This window comes from Pleurodeles waltl, chromosome 7 (assembly GCF_031143425.1).
Source record: "Pleurodeles waltl isolate 20211129_DDA chromosome 7, aPleWal1.hap1.20221129, whole genome shotgun sequence".
Taxonomy (NCBI): domain Eukaryota; kingdom Metazoa; phylum Chordata; class Amphibia; order Caudata; family Salamandridae; genus Pleurodeles; species Pleurodeles waltl.
This window is the reverse complement of record NC_090446.1, coordinates 1,449,659,015-1,449,680,399: the sequence shown is the minus strand read 5'-3', so window position 1 is coordinate 1,449,680,399 and position 21,385 is coordinate 1,449,659,015. Positions and strand designations below refer to the sequence as shown.

Here is a 21,385-nt window from a genome sequence, read left to right as displayed (position 1 = left end):
TTCTCGTACCAATCTTTGCTCATGGATTCTTTGCTCTCTCTTAATTTTAGGTCCTAACTGTGGTAAAAACAGCCACTATGAGGTGTGTCCCATTGGCTGCCCCACCACCTGTTCCAGCTTTACTCGCCTAGTGGAATGCAATGGAAACTGCAAAGAAGGCTGTATATGTGACGATAGTTTTGTACTCAGTGGTGGCCACTGTGTTCGCATCTCCCAGTGTGGATGTGAATACAACGGTATATACTACAAGTCTGGAGAGGTCTTCTACCCCAATGGCCAGTGTTCCACCCAATGCACCTGTAAGGCAGATGGAAATGTGGAATGTAAAGCATTCTCTTGCAGTGTCAATGAGGAGTGTAAGGTAATCAATGGCATTCAGAAGTGTCACCCCATTGGCTCTGCTCAGTGCTCGGCAGCTGGCGATCCTCATTATCGAAGCTTTGATGGTTTGGCCTTCGACTTCCAAGGGACCTGCACATACACCCTCTCAAGAACCACTGACCTCAATAACAACTTGGTCCCCTTCGACATCAGCGTTGAGAATGAAAAGTATGGAAACGGCAAAGTGGCAGTGACCAAGTTGGTTGTGGTCAAAGTCTATGGATACAGCCTCATGCTCATGCAGAAGAAGAAAGGCATTGTCAGGGTAAGCCAGGGTCACAATCCGATCACACTTTACCCTCTGCACAGTACTTGTACAATCTTAACTCAATCAGTTGTTCATAAGATCATTCCTGGTTCTCAGATATTAATAATCCTTGCTTGTATATCTGTGCATTGAACAACTACTCTTCCAAGGATAATTTTTGAAAAGAAGAAAAATAATAACATTAGTACAACCTATGAATAATAATTATATAATCAGTATTCACAAAAATCAACTATGGACACACAAAGCAGAAAGAGAGTTCTTCTGCTATTACCTAGACTGAGCTAAATGATGCATACATGATTGAATCTCTGCATCAAGGCAGGCACGCCGTGACCTGACTGACACCTGGGGTTAGAGGTCTCATTTTTATGTGAACTATGGGGAAAATGCCCAGTATAGAACCTACAAGGACAAGTTTCTGTGAAGCATCCAGACATTACTCTGCCAGCTTGGCACAAGTTACAGGCTTCCCTCAGATAAAATGCATATGTTGTATTTCACTGCACCAAAAATAAAATTGAAAGCTAACAAATCAGTTCAAAGCACCAAAACAATTTAGTAATAATGTATAAAAAAAAATGATTAAAACTACATCAATGTAACAATATTTGCTTAAGGAGCTCTCTAAGCCTTAATTTTAAAAGGAACAGTAAAAAGTGTCCACAAGGAACAACAGGAAACCAGAAACCTAAAAGTTAATAATATCCTGTGGCTCAAGGGTGACCAGATCTTGGGAATCTTTTCAGGCTGAAAATGACGGAGCGAGGGTGGGGTAAAGACGATTGGTTTGCCTTGGTCAATAGTTTTATCTTCTTGCTTAAGGCCAGATTTTGAGTATGGATGGGGACCTGCTGTCCGTCAGGGTGGGCTACCGGACTACCTCTTACTATATATTGAGCTCTCTGCTGGCTCTGTAGAGATCACTGTGCTTTCAGAGGAGCCACCACCTTGGCGGCTACTGTGAAGTCACAGAAAGTTTGCTGGGCGGCCACCATATCATACACCCACTATGGCCACTTGTCTGTTGCTTTCCTCTTCACAGTTAGAGATGGGTGTCAGTAAGCATGTCTCTGGTAAGACGTTGTTGGAAGGTCACTCCTTAACGTGTGAGATAAAGCAAAGCCAGCACTGTCTTTGGGTGTCCCAGCCCTCATAACCTCACCTCTGATTAGCTTCTAAGTACAGGGTTGAGCAGCCTGACAATGTTAAATCATTTTAATCAAATTCCCTGGTCTTCCTGATGGCCTTACCAAAGCATTGAGCCCTGTTGTCTCTGGCACAGTGCTAACTGTATGCAAAGTTACATGTCTTGTCTGTGGTTAGAGAAAAACCTAATTATAAAAGTGGCTGCATGAAGCTTTAAGGGTCAAACTGGTTCTGACTCAGGTTTATGGAGGAGCAAAATTTAACAAAGTTTCCAAAACTGCTTCTATCATTTGTACTAAAAATGTAAGGTTGCCAATGAGTATGATGTTTCCTTTAAGAAAATGTCACAAGAATGGTACCCAGCTTGAGCTACTCAGTCGTCCACTTAAAGCTGACACACACCTAAACAGTAAAAGCTCTTTGATGTCCCAGGTACCTCTTAAGTATACAAGCTAGCGCACCTTTCATGTGGTAAATATGAAAGTTTTGCAGCTCGGCCTTATACACTTCAAGGTCCCCTTACAATTGACTTGTTTAATGACATAGGTAACCCTAAAAATGTAAAAACAGGCTTGTATGACCCCCTAACCCAGAAGCTTTGTTTGCAGTGTTGGGGGGCTCCATGTAAACCAATTTTTCATGTTTATATCTTAGTATGTGGGTGGCATGGGGCCATGCTGCATGCTGTAATGAGTTTTTGACTGTCAAACTTTTGCATCAATTAACTCAAATAAAAGGCAAACACACTAATAAATGTTTCACCATTGATCGCCGTATTGAAGGGATAGAGCATATTTAATGTCGGATTGCTTAAAAGCCTCCCACTGCCCAGAAGTCCAAAAACTGGCACCAAATTTGGTGCATAAAAATGAATAAAGCAGATTTTCCTATACTTGAAATTAAAATTCTCACACTGATCATAGCCTCCTGTTGACATATTGTCACACTCATAATGGGGATTTGTAGCTGTCAAATCTGGGTTTTTAGGGGATAGTTTGACTTTATATGTAATACACACGGTTATGGCAATTGAAAGAGTCCAGGTACCTCCAATCTTGCAGTAAAATGCTTCCAGGGTACGTGCTTTTGATGTCTTGGAGTTCTGCTGCTTGTCAGTCAAGATGACAAACAGTACAGTGATCTCAAGTGAAGTAATATCAAAGCTAATAATGTGCCCTGTTCTCTTTCCTGTTAGGTTGACGGAATCAATAGCAACCTCCCTCTGACTCTGAATGATGGACAACTGAGGGTCTATCAGCATGGAATCCGAATTGTTGTGGAAACTGACTTTGGCCTAGTGGTCAGCTATGACCTGGTTTACCATGTTGCGGTCACTGTCCCAGGAAACTACAAAGGTCTACTCGAAGGCCTGTGCGGTAATTATAACGGGGACACAAAAGATGAGTTCATGCTGCCCTCCAAGACTCTGGCTTCAGATGCCACCAAGTTTGGCACAGGATGGAAAGTCAATGTTGCAGGTGTGAGCTGCAATGAAGGCTGCGGCGGAAGTGGCAATGCCTGCCCCGTCTGTCCGGATGCAAAAATGAACATCTTCAAGCAAGACAACTACTGCGGCTTCTTGAAGCAAGCCAGCGGCCCACTAAGCGCCTGTTACGCCAAAATAAACCCAGATATATACTACAACAACTGCATCTTTGACCTGTGTGCAGGCAATGGCGACCGGAAGGTTCTCTGCCATAATATCCAAAGTTATGTAGCTGCATGCCAGGCTGCCGGCATCACTATCCAGCCCTGGAGAAGCGATTCCTTCTGCCGTAAGTGCAGTTACCCCAAGTTTGTACATTTAACACATGTTGTTTCTAAAATATTTTTGCAAATCACTTGGTATTGATGTTTTCTGCTCTTACCAGGCTTCCTTCTTTGTATTCTGCCTCTTAGTGTTATTCTTGCCTTTGTCTCTATCCAATTCACTCTTCCCATTGTGTTTACATCAAATCTCCTTTTCCAGCTAGGTCTCTTTCTCTAATTCATTGTTAGTACTTGCTCACATTAGCCCACAACAATATTCCCCCTCTTACTATTCATAACTACTTTCTTATTCTATCACCTTCTCAATTAGCACTTTCTCTTTGTTTCTCTATATCGGGCCGTCTTTCTCTCTTTTTTTTACCTCTCTGTCTCTCTATTGCCTTCCTATCTTTCGCTTTCTTGCCTTCTTTCCATCCTTCTCAGTAACTTAACGTCCTGACCCCTATTCAGTATTTACCCTCTCCCCCATGCTCGCTGCCCTCGAAATGCATCTCCTCCACTCTCTCATATTCGGTCTCCCTTATTTCTCTTGCTTCCTACATTTGCAAAAGTGTGAGTGCCTGCTATTTCACTAAATTTGGGGTCTCCATTTCATGATCATACACCTCATGTTTTGTCCACATTTCTCCTTGTAACTCGTTTCTTTGTCTCTGTATTCCGACAGAATGACCTATTTCCCTTGTCTCCTCTCCCCTGCATAACTCATTCCCTAGATCTGATTTATGGTTGGAAGGGAATGGAATCCTCTGATTTCTTGGGGGACTACTATACTTGGAAGAGAATGCACCAGCATCATTTCATCCACCATACTGCCCTTATTGAGAAACGAAGACTGTCGGTGGATTCTCTTCCAGATATGGTCTTTCCTCCAGAGATTATAGGATTTCCAATAAAAAAACAACTCTAAATCAAGCGTTTTTTCTATATTCTCCCACCGTTTAGCTGATGTCCATGTCTCCGTTCCCTTAACATTTAACTTATTTGTTTTTTCTTCATTTTCCGTCATATACTTCACTTTTTTATCCCTGTTCTCACCACAGTACCACGTTATTTCACCATTTTTTTTGCCTCTAAGCCCTCACCTTATAACACTTTTCTTTGTCCTGTTTTATAGTTGCCTTGTTGTGGAGCATCCTCCAGTTTCTGAAACAAGTAATAAATTCACAGGTAGAACTTTCCCCACCACTTCCTACTTAGCACTTCATCCAGAAACTGTGGAATGTCCCATTACCACCTACATTTAAATGCTGCTGCTTGTTTAATTTCCCTTCTGCATGGTTCATTTGTCTCCATTTCACCATTGCACCATAATATGTCTTTTTGTCTCCAGTCCTCCACCAAACAAACAATTTCTTAATTTCCTTTCACAACTGTTTAACTACTTTAAATCCATTATTCCACCACATAGCTCACTTCACCATTCCTCAAGAGACAAAGATATGAGATATTCCCCATATAGTTATAAAATCTAGAGAATGACAGGTACATGATGCATCTGACTGGCCGGAAGACTACAGCAGGTTCAATCAAGTTAGATGACACATGTTTTCAACTTCCATCCTTTGCACTACTTAAGGGCGTTTGTTTCCATAGACACCAGCCAAGCTCTGGTACACAAAGCCTGTCAATGCCTAAGCTTTTAAAGTCACCTCATTAGTCAAAATCTATGCTTATTATGGTTTGCATCCATCCTCAACACCTCGCCCAAACACTAATCCCTGTCAGAAATCCATGCATCATGTGTGTTGCTTGATTTCTTATTCCAGCTCTAAGTTGTCCATCAAACAGCCACTATGAAATTTGTGCGGATATCTGCTCCACATCTTGTGCTGGAATCACAGATATAGCTAAGTGCCCAACAACCTGCGCAGAAGGCTGCGAATGCGACAGTGGATTTTTCTTTGATGGGCATGGATGTATCTCCGTGGACAACTGCGGATGCTTCGAGAATGGAAGATACTACAAAGTACGTTGTGTTTCTACTCCATAGACCTGCAATCCTTTTTAAAAATGTGTGCAAGAATAATGGATAGCTTTGTAACATTGTCTATCGCCATTTTACAGCCTGATGAAACAGTTGTATCGGCAGACTGCAAGCAAGCCTGCACTTGCCTTTCTATCGGTGGCGTTTTCTGTGAAGATCTTAACTGCGCCAGTGATGAGAAGTGCGTTATCAAAGATGGTATTGCAGGATGTGTCAACAAAGGTAAACACAAGTCTTGTGTTCTTGGTATGGTTTATTCATGTGATCTTGATTGAACTTGCCATTTGTAATTCCTCAGTGACTGACACTTGATAGTCTTGCTCTGTATGAGAAATCTAGTTGGGGTGGTGTACTGTTTGCTATCAGAAGTTACTTGGCCCAGTTTTGTCAACCACAGGTGGACAGGAAACTAAAACCATCCCTGACAAATGTTGTCACACCAGCCCATACTGCATGTAGCGAGTGCAGTGAGTGAACCTAACCTTTCTAAGGGAGTTTTGATGGTGGGGTTCTCCCCAAAGAAAAGTTGAAAAATATTCCAAATATGATGCGGCTTAAAAGACAGTTTCATTATAGAACGTTGTCCAATCACCGGATGGATGGAGACTGGTGGCAGTACTTGCTTGGGTCAATGAGTGGATAGTCAGATGGTGTGCGTGGGTGGATGAACTAATTTAAGAATGGATTACAATTAATAATGACTTTTAGGTCCATGGAGCAAATGCTTCGAGCAGGTCGCTCCCTACAACTCCGCCTCTGCTCCAGGAGCCTGTGTTTTTACTTCTTTCCTTCTCCTTTTGTTTTTTTGCTCAACTCCCCTCGGTCCCAGCAGCTGCATCCTCACGGCCCCGCCCCCCTCCCTCCACTTCTGATCTCCTTTCCCGCCGCTGAGTCCCTGTGGCGCTGCCCCCCCTGCTCTCCCATTTGCTGTTCCCCTCCCACCCCCCAGCTGCCACTCCCTCCCACCTCCCCTCTTATGGCAGCCGCGGCACGGTGAAGAGAGCGACCCTTGACCCTGATTCAGGCAGGTCGCTCCCTACACAGCCGCCTCTGCTCCAGGTGCCCGTGTTTTTACTTCCTTCCTTCTCCTTTTGTTTTTTGCTCGGCACCCTCTGCCCCAGCCGCTGCGTCCCCGCCCCCTCCCTCCACTTCTGATCTCCTTTCCTGCCGCTGAGTCCCTGCGACCCCGCCTCCCCTGCTCTCCCATTTGCTGTTTCCCTCCCTCCTCCAAGCTGCCACTCCCTCCCACCTCCCCTCTTATGGCGGCGTGGAAGCTCCACTGGCGCGGCGAAGGCAAGCCCGTCTGTGCCCGTCCGTGCCCAGACCGCACCTAGCGCCAGTCCCCTTGGCCCACGTGCCCCTGCACCACCAATCACCGCTACACAGATAATGACCTCCACGCCCTCAATCCAGGATGCTCCTCCATCTGCTTCCAGTCCACTCCGAAGCACACCAAAGGACCCTTCTCCTGCAGAGCCTGCAACTTCACCTGCACCCAAACCACCAAGCTCCAACACAAAGCTACAGACAACCACCTCAGCTGCATTCTGCTCAACACCCGCTCCGTCCACAAGCACACAATCGATCTCAGGGACCTACTGATCTCATCATCACCTGACATCGCATTTCTCACCAAAACCTGGATGAATTCGGCCTCGGAACCAGACATAGCCATAGCCATACCTGAAGGCTACAAGATCACTAGAAGAGACCGCAGCAACAAACCAGGAGGAGGAATCGCCATAGTCCACAAAAGCGCCATCAGAGTCTCCACCAGCTCCCACGACACCATCAACTCCGCCGAGCACCTCCATTTCAAAATCCACGTCAACGCCAACACCACCCTCAGAGGAACACTGGTCTACAGACCCCCAGGCCCCTGAACTCACTTCTGCGATGACATCGCCGACACCATCAGCGCCCAAGCCCTTGCCTCAATGGACTACATCCTCCTCGGCGACCTGAACTTCCACCTAGAAAACAACAACGATAGCAACACCACCAACCTACTCGACAACCTCGCCAAACTCGGTCTCAAGCAACTCGTCACATCGCCCACCCACACCGCAGGACACACACTCAACCCCATCTTCTCAGCCAGCAACCACGTCTCCTTCAGACACACCACTGAACTCCACTGGACCGACCATCGCTGTATCCATTTCTCCTTCCAGAAGCCGGTCACTCACCACCTCACCACTCAACCCCTCCGCCGATATTGGAACAGAATCTCAACAGAACAGCTGATCTCCACCTTTGCCCAGACACCTCCTCCTAAGACCCGGGACTCCAACACAGCCGCCACCAACCTGCATCAATTGATAGACGACTGCGCCAACACCCTCGCACCACTCAAACAACCCTCGGACATCCACCACAGACCCAAGGCCAGCTGGTTCACCCCCGACCTGCAGGCCTCCAAACGGGAATGCCGAAGAATGGAGAAGACCTGGCGCCTTGCACCCACCGAATCCAACCACATCGCCCTCAAGACTGCCATCCTCAAACATCACCAGCTGATCCGCACCACCAAAGGAACCTACTACAAAAGCCGCATAGACACCAATGCTCACAACAACAAAGAGCTCTTCAGCATCATCAAAGAACTCTCCAACCCCAGGCCCTGCTCCTATGAACCCCCGCCATCACAGGAGCTCCGCAACTCCCTTGCCACTTATTTCCGTTGAAAGATTGAAGACATCCACAACAGCTTCAAACTTCAGACCCACCAGCCAACCACAGACCGCCTCAAACCTAATGCACTAAGCAACACCAACCCTCTATGCTCCTGGACCCACATCAACAATGAAGACACCATCAACACCATGGCCTCCATCCACTCCGACTCCCTCTCGGACCCCTGCCCGCACCAGATCTTCAACAAAGCCAGCAACATCATCGCCCCCCCACCTCCGGGCCATCATCAACAGCTCCTTTGAGACAGCCACCTTCCCAGAGAGCTGGAAACACGCAGATGTCAATGCCCTGTTGAAGAAACCCAAAGCGGGCCCAGATGACCCCGAAAACTACCGGCCCATCTCCCTCCTCCCCTTCCCAGCGAAGGTCATTGAGAAAATCATGAACAGCCAACCATCCCGCTTCCTGGAAGACAGCACAGCGCTCCTTACCTCCCAATCCGGATTTCGCAAGAACCACAGCACGGAGACCACACTCATTGCTGCCACAGATGACATCAGGACCAAGCTCGACGAAGGCGAAACCGCAGCACTCATCCTCCTGGACCTCTCCGCAGCCTTCAACACCGTTTGTCACCACACCCTTCGAACACGCCTCCACAACGGCGAGATCCACGGCAAGGCCCTCGACTGGATCTCTTCATTCCTCTCCGGCAGAACCTAGAGAGTCCGCCTTACCTGTCCGAATCCTCTAAAAACCATCTGTGGCGTCCCCCAGGGATCCTCCCTCAGCCCAACACTTTTCAACATTTACATGGCCCCTCTCGCCAACATCACACAATCCCACCACATCAACATAGTATCCTACGCAGACGACACCCAGCTGATCATCTCCCTCACGAAAGACCCTACAACCGCAAGAAACAACCTCCACAATGGACTTCACGCCCTCGCCAACTGGATGGAATCAAGCCACCTCAAGTTAAACACAGACAAAACAGAGATCCTCATCTTCGGCAGCAACCCCTCCGCCTGGAACGACTCCAGGTGGCCTACCTCCCTAGGAGCCACACCCATTCCCACCACCCAAGTACGGAACCTGGGAATCATCTTGGACTCAGCACTCAGCATGACTCAGCAAGTCAACACAGTCTCCTCTTCCTGTTACAACACCTTTCGCATGCTCTGCAATATTTTCAAGTGGATTCCCATAGAAACCAGAAAGACAGTCACCCACGCCCTGGTCAGCAGCCGACTTGACTACGGCAACGCACTCTATGCAGGAACCAGGGCCAAACTACAAACGAAAATGCAACGTATCTAAAACGCCTCCGTCCGACTTATCCTCGACGTCCCACGCCGCGACCACATCTCTGCCCACCTCAGATACCTACACTGGCTACCCGTATCGAAGAGGATTACCTTCAAACTACACACCCACGCACACAAAGCCCTCCACAATACAGGTCTGGCCTACCTCAATGACAGACTCACCTTCCACACTCCCGTCCGCCAGCTCCGCTCTGCCAGCCTTGCCCTCACCTCCGTCCCCCGCATTCGCCGCACCACTGCTGGAGGAACATCCTTCTCTCACCTCGCCGCCAAGACCTGGAACTCCCTACCGCTCCACCTACGCCAGACCCAGGACCTCCTGACTTTCAGGAAGCGCCTCAAGACATGGCTATTCGAACAGTAGCTTTTCCCCCCCAACCTCCTTGAGACCCTGACGGGTGAGTAGCGCGCTTTATAAATTATGTGACTGATTGATTGATTGAATGGCCTTGAGGCACTGATCAATGGTGGCTGGTCTGATTTTCACTTTAGCCTCTGCAGTAAAATATCACCCTCCCCAAACACTACTACCACTAATTCTTATGAAATATGCATAGCCCAGGTGTATTTAACAAGAGGTGCTGATTTATCAGCCCAGAGCCTCAAAGACGTAAGCACAAGGCATTCAGATGTTGCATAAAACCTGGTTTCCACTTGACCACATTGCATGAAATGTAAGGAAATGCCCAGCCCCAAAGGCTTGGACTGGTTTTTCGACTCTGAGAGTGCATAACCAAACCCAAAGGCTTGGACTGGGTTTTCGACTCTGAGAGTGCACTGAGGCATTCTAACCAGACCTCAATGCCAGCGCTCTGCCCCGTAAAATATATATTTTTGGTTGGCTTATGCCAAATTGGTATAACTTTACTTACCAATAAGTCCCTAGTGTTTAGTAATAGGGGCCCTAGGGCATGTAGGTTTAAGTATCCCAATAGGGCTGCAGCATTTATTGTTCCAGTCTGGATGTGACAACATGAACACATGTCTCCCAGCCTGCTACTGCAGAGTGGCCGATAAGTTTTAAACTGCTAACTCAGTTTTGCCATTTAAACTAATGGCAATTCTCAAACCTCCCTTTTTAACATATAAAAGTTATCCCAACATCAGGCCTATCGAGTCCTAAGGCAGGGTGCTGTATGTGGAAAAAGTACCCCAAATTGTCATTTTTACTGTAGAAAAGCCTTTAGCCCCATTGGCGAGTACAGGGTTACAAGCTGACAACTCAGAGGTGCTAATTTCTCAATGGGATTACTAAAGTTGGTGCTTCATGGTATCAAAATAATTGTCACATTGAATGAGACTTGATACCCAAGTCACATTTTATATAATGTATGAGTAAATTCAACTTTTAGAGTTTGCCACTCTGCTGCCCATGTTATCCAGTGTCCAGTAGCAAAAAACAGCCACAAGACAGCCTTCTGGCTTCCTTGGGAGAAGTGTGAATGAATCCCAAGAGAGAAAACAATAAAGGCTTGGTATTGGAAGAGTTGTTACCTATCCCTGGCATGAAGCCACAGAGGGTGTGAGCCCAAAAGGCAAGCTTCAAAGGGGAAGCTGCCTTTGAAGGGCAAATGGTGGGCAGACATAAGAGGGGGTGCTTTTTTGTTCAGGAAGACAGGTTGGCATCGGTAACAGAGAGGGTAGACCAGTTGCCAAATAATTTTTTCCATTGGCATGTAGCCATCAGGTAGCCACACCTCTAGGGTGGGCTACCAAGCTCCACACACCGAGAGAGGGTCCTGCTACCTTCGGAGTAGGTGGAATAGTGCACTCTGGGATAGCTAGATGTCACACATTACAGGAGGTCATCATCACGTTGCAAAGATTCTAGTGGCCCATTGGCTAGTAACCATTCCATCTCCCTTAGGGCACTTTCTGAGCATAAAGATAGCACCCTTGGCATCCAGGCCTTAGACTGCATGAGGACTCCAGAGAGTACCAAAGAAGGACTGCCCTGTTGTTCCTTGGACCAGGCAAGAGAGGTTGCACCAACCGCTGGACTTCACCTGATGATCCTTGGGCTAGCGAAGAGAGGTTTGTACCTGTGGTGCCTTCTTCATGGAAAAGTCATTTTCAAGTCCCAGACAGAAGAGGTGAACTCCAAGTGTCAGTTGGCTGACTTCCTATTACAGCTCCATGGCCACAAAAGCTGAAGAAGCCTGTCCTAGCTAGTCAAGAGTAGCCACAATCACCTGATCGCCACTGACTGCTGGCATGCAGCTAGGGAGACCATGGCCTGATACTCAAAAGATGCACATGAGTCTGATGGACCTGGGAAAGTTATTGGAGTGCAGTTTGGTCATCCAAAATGGACACTAACCTTCACCAAAGGGAACCATTGGCTTCACCAGAGACTAGTAGTCAATTGGTATCTGGTCTTTTGCTGGACCAAAGAGGACTTCGAGGGACACGGACTCCTGAGGCTAAAGTCAACCCACATTGGACTGTGGACCAAGGAGTGGCTCCATAAAGCCCCCTATCGACTGCACAGCATTCACAGCATTTTACTGCATCTTCAGCATCCTGTATCGCTTGCATTAGGATCGATCCATTAAGTCTGCGGCTGTTCACCCATAAGAATGGAACCAAACTGGAGACTGTTTTAGTGGCAAGGTAACTGTCCTACAACTACTCACTGGCCCCCTTGACCTCCTTCTTAACAGAGTTGGTTACCCAAAGCAGGCTGAAGTAGCCGAACACAACTTTATAAACATTTTACAAAGTTTCCAACTTTCCGCTTACCAATGCTTGTTGGAATTATGCATGAAAAGCAGTGAGTTACAATTTACTTGAAAATCTATATCTTCGGAAATCTCTCATCAATTTTGTTTTGTTTTGGTGTCTAAAAATTTGTGAAAATATGATCTATTTTTATAAATTGGCATCAGATTTCTATTATGACTTTCCTATTTTGTTGTTTTGGTGCTTCTAAGTTCTTTAGACTTGGTCCTTTATTTACGCCTAACTGCGCAAAGCTACAGCTACCTATGTTTGAGCTAAGGTTTAACAAACCAGCCTGACTGGATCCAAGTCAGTAACGTGAGTAAATCACACAGTGATGTCGCACAACAACACCATATAATACACCATTTTCCTCACAGTGGATAATTACTTTTTTCACAGTTCCTCCTTTTCCTTCATCACCAAATGACGGCATCCTCAAGTATACCAGTTTGGCTGTGTGCTGCACTAAAGCAAAACACTATAATGTTACTCCAGCAATAGGAATGCCCTAGGTAACATACAAAAGGCAAAAAACAGCTAGCTTTCCTTTTGATTCACTAATAGCATGGAAATCAAAGCAGAAGTGGTGGGGTATGGATATTTCAAAGTCAATGATTAGAATCTGTCACTTCTAACAACTGATACTCAATGCAATTTAATATGCTAAAGTAAAATGTGCTGAAAAGAGCAGATTATATAGAAACACACTGCTTTGAATTTTGAAGAGTCCTTATCATGTATGTACTGGATTCTCTGAACCAAGCAACAGCAAACTTCCAACCCTCTCAAAGCCCTGAAGGTCAGCACTGCTGGTGGTGAACCTGCAGGAGACAGAAATCACTCAAATGCAAAAGCAAATCATTTGTAAAACCATTTGGTGTGCTTTGTTCTTTTTTTAAGCACATAAGCACTGCTGGCAGGAAACAAGGGCAGTCCATCCCCAACAGCAAAACCTGCACCCACCAGCAGAGAAACCAGCCTCTAAAATGCCAGCCCACCAGGAAAAAGCCCAGTGCCTGGTAGCACCAGTCCATGTCTGGTATCAGTGAGAAGCTTCTATTGCTGATTTCATTGGGCCTCTCCCTCACAAACCCTCAAACTAGAGGCTAATTACCCTCTTTAGCACTTATCTTCAGACTAGTGAGTTGGTACAGCGTTTTCTCAGGAAGGTGCTGTGGACTATGAACTCAGAATTCGGCAACATACAAAAATGACACTCAATAAGTCAAAGCTGAGCCACTTCTTTTAATTTACAAAGGAAAAGCACTTAATGAATACAAATAAATGCTATATAAAAAATAAGTGTATCAAAATTTTAGTGGCAATGACAAACTCGAACACAACCTACAGGGGCCTGACAGATTAACCAGGGTAGTAAATCACCTACCCCAGAGATCGTAATGAAACAGCTAATAGCAAAAACCTTTTAAATGAAAACAGAGCTCCAATACTGGAGAGGGTCCAAAGTCACTATTCTCCTGATTTTTGCCGTTTACATGCGGCGTTCCGGTTTTCATGTACTCCAAAGCCTTGAGAAAGCCCCGGCTTATATAGCCAGAGGGGGCGAAACACATCTTGTCATCATTTTGGATATTGCTTTTGTCTCGAAAATAAGTGACTCTGAGCTTTTGGAATTAAAACGCCTGTACAACAATGAAATACATTTCTAATTTGATAACTTCAAGACCTTCTTGAGTGGGACTTTACCTCCTGTTTGTATAATAGCAAAAACCTTGTCTGTTCCCTTTATCTGCAAGGTACCACAAGACAACTTGAGAGCCTGTGAGCCCTAACCTAGACAATCCGCAAGGCTATCAACATCAACATTTCTCTTTGTGCAAGGAAAAATAATTACTTTACAGATTGTTAGACCTGACAGCCTTAGGGTTGCCTTCCCCCAACTTTGTGCCTACCTCCTGCACTTTTCTGACCTTGTTTTTGTCGGTGTTAGAACTGGTGCACTTTACCTCGGCTAACCAGTGCTAAAGTGTTTGAGCTCTCTCCCCTAAAACATGGTAACATTGGCTTATCCCCAACTGGCATATTTAATTCACTTTTAAGTCCCTAGTAAGCTCACTACATGTACCCAGGCCAGTAAATTAAATGCTACTTGTGGGTCTGCACCACTAATTGTGGCACCCACTTTAGTAGCCCTTCAACCATGTCTCAGGCTTGCCATCACAGAGCCTGTTTGTGCAGATTTACACAGCCATTTTGACATGGCAAAATAACCCTTTTGCCAGGCCTAAAACTTCCCTTTTTAGACATAGAGGTCACCCCTAAGGTAGGCCCTGGACAACCAAGAGGGCAGGATGAAATGCATTTAAAAGGAAGCATAGGTACTTTGAAGTTTTACATGTCCCAAAGGCATTTTCACTACAGCAAGGCCTATCTTTCCCGAAGGATAATACTGTGATTACCTTATTACATCTTGTAGGTGTAATTCACAATCTGGAAGAGATCAAATTCAAGTTTGGTGTCTCTGGAATCACAATTTAAAATCACAACTTATGGTGGAGTTGGATTTTAAACTGTAATTCTGAAAATGCCACTTTTAGAGAGTTGACATTTTCTGACCTTATCCATGTGGTGCCTGTCTCTGATCATTGGTATAGGGTGAGTGATAGCTGGGCTTTGTGTATTCCCTCTGGATAGCCACACACAATGGGAGCTTAGATGTGACTTGATGGGTCATCCTGGGAGGATGGGAGGGAGGAACTGGACCTAGCCTCACCTACACATGAATCGGCTGTATCTTGTCCCCACACAAAGGGCTGCATAACCCTCTACAGTGAGTCTGAAGCCAGGGCAGGAAGGGCAGGACCTCTGTTCACTTCAAAGACCTGCATTTGAATTCTCCTCCACTTCTGACACTAAAATGGGTATAAGTACTGGACCTTGGATACCACCAAATCAGTACACATCGGGACCTGTGAAAACTCTACCAGAAAGAAGGACTGCTGTGTTGCTGAATTCCTGCCTCTCTGCTGGACTGCTGCTTTGCTGGACTCGACTCCTGCCTTGCTGTGCTACCCTGCTGCCTGCTGTTCCCCTGTCTGGGTGAAAAGTACTGGACCTTCATCACTGGAATCCAGAGTTACACTGCTTCTGTACCAGGACTCCTCCAACTGTGGGTCTGCTCTGCCAAGCGGTGCCACTCCAGTCCTGGACCCTTGGAAGGGATCGTAAGGTGTTTGCTCCAGCGGATCCAACACATCTGCTGCAGGAGACATAAAGAACTTTACATCACACTAGATCAAACTTGGGAACACTGGGTTATATGATAGGAAAGGCCTACCCCATACCAGCTACATGTGACAAGGGATAGAACAGAACAGTTTTGCTATACTTGAGATTTCAGCCTGATTCATCACACTCTATCACTGTAAAAGACACACCTTTTCCTTTGTTTTTTAAAATTTTTGCCCATGACTTTGATAAAGGTCACGTATTTGGCATCTTAAATTGCTGCATTCTTCACCAAACCAGCCCATGAATAAACATAAGTGAATAATCGCCTCCTCTGACCCAGTTTCCTCTCTAGTGAATTTATGTCACAATGTCGTGCAGGGGAGAAATGTTAGTTTGAAGATATTAAAGCCTCAATGTACAGAGTCCAAGAATAGATAGGTAGATCCTGGGTGGCAGCTTGCATCACCGAGAACAATGATCAGAGTTATTTTCTCTTTTATATGCCCTAGTTTTCTTTGCTGCACAGAGTTCAACATTGGTTTTATTGCTACTTCAGAAGTGTTTACTGTATGAAGTTGAGATCCTCTTTTAACTTTACTGTGTGTTAAAGAAGTCACTGAACGTGTCTTTCGCCGGAGTGTCTACCCTGGGTCCATTTGTGTGTGCAAACCACCCATTGCACCTCACTAAAACAGGCAATGTTTGTCTTGTCTGCCAACCAAATCCTCTTCCATTCAAACAAGCATATGGGAGTGATGTCCAGTAAATAAACAAAAAGGCAGGCTCACAGGTTCACATCTCTCTCAGGACCTGTTCTACCAGATGCCTTGAAACTAGAAGCCACATGTAAGAAGCTATTTTGCAATCGCAAAGCCTGGAATTCACTAAGACACAGAGTTTGCAAATGCAAAACGTCTTTGTTAATGTACTGAGTCTATTTTGGGATTTTGGGACAGGCTACCGAATCACAACATGGGTTTGGAAAGGCATAATGAACCACTGTTTAGGGAACCCCTTCCAAACAATTATTTGCAATGGTGTGTATCAATGTAGTGCGACAGAATCCCACCACAAAACAATGAAAGAAGCCCATTTGTGAACCCTTTCCCTTCCCCTTTGTGAATGTTAAAAAACAATTAGGGAGTAGGCAGTGGTCCAGGGGTTCCACTGCTACCTTTAAAACAAGCTTACAAAAATATGTTTCTTTTTAAATGCAGCCCTGTTTCCTTTAAGGAAAATGGGTTGCATAACAAAAAAGTGCACTCTATTCAAATGTGATCATAGATATGGTGACTCCAGCAGACCACCATCCCTGTGATGGCATCCAATCTCAGTGAGGCACAATTTGCATCCTGCTTCATTAAGACATATGAAGTAGGCACATATGGAAATGGAAATTATATAATCAGGCCCTAGACCTCAAAGGGTAGGAGAATGATCTGCATCTTTTCCTAAGAACCATGCTCTAGCATTTAAGAATAGCAGTTCTCCTCTAAGTGAGACTAAGCTTTGGTAGACAAGAGCAAGCTTGGACTCTTTCGAGACGTCACTGCTCGAGTTCAAGCCTGCTTCTTGAACATGTACTTCAATTTCAAGACTTTAACAGAATATTCACAAACAGAGAATGTCTTTGTAAATGACCCTCATAAGCCCATTCTTATCAAAAAGGAAGGGTTTTTCAGCTTGGAATTCAGTAATTCATGAGATGAGAACCAAATCCCACATGAAGCTCGATTTATTGTAAGACAGATATAGGTACGAGGGTGCTGTGTGGCTAACAATAACAGTTTCAACTAGTATCCCCACACTTAACTCCACCTATTCCAAGCCATTCCTCCTAGAATTGAGAATAACCTGAGGATTTGAGATTACATGTCCTAAATTCTGTCCGCCTTCTGGGTCGAAGACCAGGCCAAAGTTTGTCTCGATTTAACATCTACTTGATCAAGTGGTAAATGGGTGCAGGGGATGTGGGGTGGCAGTCAAGTGGACAGGGGAGATGTAGGACAGACAGAGCTCAGATGGTAGAAATCGTGTGCTCCTCATGTCCTGTCTGTGCGTGGGATCCCTGTGTGTCCAAACCTCTGCAAATGGTCCAAGATTCTTCCTGCTTAAGATCTGTGGAATACAGTTAGCTAGACAAAGCTACCTGTTATCCATAGGCTCTGCAAATGCTTGGGCTGAGGCTGCAAGGCAATGCCACAGCCACTGTCCTGGTCCCATCTCTCAACTGGTTTCACCAGGTGTGAAATTTCTCAAAAAAAAGACAAAAGAGTGCCCCTACCCTGAAGCTGGCACTGGGCATAAAAGTAGCATTCCTAGAGCTTGAAATAGGAACACTCCTGTGTGGATCAGAAGAGGGACTGTCCAGCTGTCTGAAGAACCTGAAAGAAGACTGACCCTGCTTGCTTTGAATCCAAGAGCCCAGAAGTGACTGCAAGGGTCAGTTGGCAGACTCCTGTTTGTGCTACAGACACACAGCATGCTTCTAGAGCCTCCCTTCCTGCAATTGCTCCCTGCTGCTGGTCTCTACATGAGTAACATTTAACCTTCAAGTGGGGCCCCTCAGGTCTGGACCCTTGGCTGATGTTAGTGCACCCCTCCTGAAGCTTGCTGAAACTTGAGACTTAGAAACTTTTTCCAAGTTTTTACTATGAGAACTGACGCAGGACTAATCTGCAGACTGGTACTGACAAACGAGCATCACCACTGGGCTAGAGACCAAGGCTGTTCCCACCACATTCATCTCAGGAGCAGCAAATCCTATTCAGTGGGACCTTGTGGAAAAGGTGTCCAGCCTTGTTCAGCCCTCTTAGGCTACAGCCTGCAGCCTTGCCCCACTGGGGTAATCCAAGCTCCAAAAAAGTGACTAAGTGCAAAAGTAGAAATCTTCACTGGGCAAAGGAGCGAAATGTATGTGGTCGGCAAGGGACATTCTCTGGAACAAAATTCAAATTTATACCACTTGGGGCTTTTCTGCCAAAAGTAAAATGCTTCACTGGGACCTCGTAAGAACACGCTGAGCTCTTTTCAGCCACAGCCTGGCTGCCTTGCCCCACTGAGTATTTTTGACTCCCATTCCAGAGACTAAGAGCCTAATTAGGACTTTGGGGGTCTGATTAGCGGCTGCCTCCCTACCTGACCAATCACAATGTTTCCACAGGGCTGATCGGCGGAAACCTCTGCATTGGCTCCCCTGGGACCTGAGGCCAATGCCGTCACACAGAGGGGGTCAACAGCACCCACGGAATACGCACTGTCTGCAAATGTAGACAGGGCCCCTTCCCCCCGAACCCTCTTTGTTCCTTTCTGCCAGCCTTTCCATGGCAAGAAGGCAGCCATGGAAAGACTGGTATAAAAGAAACTCATGATCAGCATGGCTGTACTGCTTTAAGCACTGCTGTGGCTGAGCATGAGAATGACTGTAGCGAACCTGTCAGGACCAATGGTCCTGGATGTGGCAGTGGTCCCTGGCTGTCCAACCGCCTGGGTTGTAATCTGGCGATCAGACTGCCAGGAGTGCTGTGGTCCGGCCTCCTCAGGGCGGTCAATTGACAGCCAGACTCATAATCGTGCCATGAGTCTCAAGGTAAAACTTTTCACTGGGACATACCTAATCCCTGTATCCGACTTGCACTCTATCACAGTCAGTCATAACTTATTTTTGTTACAGTCTTCTTGTGTTGTGTTTTTACTTTATTACTTTGTGAGGGCTGCATTAATAGTTTACATATTTCCTCTAAGTTAAGCCTGCATGCTTTATGCCAAGCTATGAGAGGGTTCAGCATAGGTTTATTTAGTGATGTTCGTGGTTCATCCTGGTAAGATCTATGTTTATCATTTGACATGGGCTTTCACACCCCTCAATTTATACTCCAATATCTCACAGTTGTGTGTGTGTATGAATGTGTGTATTTATGTACTTAAATCCTGTAGCTACTTACAGTTGGTGGGAGGATGAAGCTTAGATTAGAGCTGTGTGCCTGACACAGTACCTACGCACCTAAAATGTATATAAAGAAAATATTATCCTCTACTTGACTGGCTGCTAACTCATCTTAAGAACCCCCATCTATGCTTAGCAAATTGGTGACTAAGGGCCAGATGTAGCAAAGGGTTTTTCCCATTCTGTGTCAATGGGAAAATGTGTTTGTACGTATGGCCCTAAGTGCCAAATTTACAAGACTGGTGCAACTGTACTGATGCGCCCGTTTTCTTGTGTTGCCCCTGCCCCACCTAACGACACTATGTGTGTGCTGTACTTACTATACAGCGCACCATGGTGCACGTTAGGCCAATAGCATCCGGATTTTTGACGCTATTGTGGAGTTTGCTCCACTAGCATCAAAAATGTTGATGCTAGTGCAGCAAAGTGCAAGGAAGCCCATAGGGTTACTATGGGTGCGTCATTTTAAGTCCTGCTCTGAGCAAGAACGCACCTCTTGCGTACAGTATGCCTGACGCAGGCATAATGTGGCACAAGGGGTTGCAAAGTGGTGCAATGCGTGCATCACTTTTTAAATATGGCGTGGCGAAAATTGCCTCCTTGAGCCACATTAGCTTCCATAAAAATGATGCTAGTATGGTGCATGGAGGCGCTAAGGCCTTGTAAATCTGTCCATAGGTGTAAAAAAAAACCTGCATAGCAATGAAGGTACGCTCTGGAGATGCTATGAAGATGTTCCTAAGAAAGGAAGGCCACTTGTGTGATAGAGGAAGGTCTTAAGACGAAGAGGATGTATTTTTGGTCCGCCACCCTCAAGTCTGCCACCAAGAGGCACCAGTGTGCCTTGCGTTACAGGAGGAATGCAGTAAGGGGCAGAAAGATTGAAAGCAATGAGATGAGCTTCTTGAGTCGTACACGCTACAGGAATCATCACAGATCTGCATCAGAGGAACTGAAAGGATAAGTGGCTGACTGGCCCCTGATTAATACTTGAAGAACCTACATAAAGACTTGCAGACAAAAAACAGCACAAGTAAGTGCAGGTAGAGGTCTAAATAACTGGCATTGCTGCAACTGGTAAGACAGTCTTGATGGAGGAAGGAGAGATGTTCAAGTTAAGTATCACAGACATTTGTTGAAGGTATGAAGTCACAGAGTAACTCTCACTGGCAGATGAAATGACATGCCAAGTCGGATGAGCTTACTAAATGAATCATATTGATGTCCAATACAAATCTCAAAGTAGTTCAAATCAGCTTGACTGAAAGAGGAAATGAGAGTGGTGTTTTTATGAGAACTGTAACATTGAATAACAAAATTGTCACTGTGATTTTAATAAAGATTGTTATTGGAAGATTAATTCAGGTGGGAATAATAACTGGTATCATTTTGATAGCATTCACTGGCAATGTGCATCTAATGAGTGTATTCTCTGGCACAATAACTCTTTCATTATGTCTTCAAGACCAGCGTAAGACCTTAGTTCTGAAGACACTGTACTCAAAATGGGTTTTCGTTCTTCCATCATAAATGATCACTGGTGTTACTTCTGCTCTACGTTACCTTCTATGGCTTTGTCACTTGGAGGAATGATATAAATGGAACAGTGCAGAAACTATTGTAATATTAGATGACGTTCTAAGAGCCCCTCGAAGTGCTGCCGGCCAGCATCATCGGCTTAAGTCAATATTCATAAAAAACATACTGAGAACAGAGACTTCTGAAGTTTTCTATATCTTCTGCATAATTAGGGTGCTTGCAAGCATTCTTACTCTTGGATTAAGTTGGGGAGGTTGTTAGAGGGAGAAGGGGAGTATATAATGGGAATATTCAATCACGGGCCTTTTCCAGATTTCAAAAGAAGAAGCCTTTAAGTATAATGAGGGTTCAGTCTTGTTGATCAATACTCCTCTGACCTGCTTAGAGAGAATGATAGCTAATGTTCAAAGATCAGCTTTCTTGCCGGAGTGTTAAAACTGTCTCATAAACTTGGTAAATTCTAA

At 45.4% G+C, this 21,385-nt stretch overlaps 1 protein-coding gene across 1 annotated transcript in view; it reads left to right on the top strand.

Annotated features, from left to right (window-relative positions):
* The window catches only part of LOC138247073 (IgGFc-binding protein-like), a 136,948-nt gene that overhangs the window by 87,867 nt on the left and 27,696 nt on the right, over positions 1-21,385 (top strand). The window contains exons 8-11 of the mRNA XM_069201818.1: positions 51-646; positions 2,994-3,573; positions 5,335-5,534; positions 5,633-5,774. Of these exons, the coding sequence (XP_069057919.1) occupies positions 51-646; positions 2,994-3,573; positions 5,335-5,534; positions 5,633-5,774 (1,518 nt within the window). The remainder of the gene's footprint in view (positions 1-50; positions 647-2,993; positions 3,574-5,334; positions 5,535-5,632; positions 5,775-21,385) is intronic.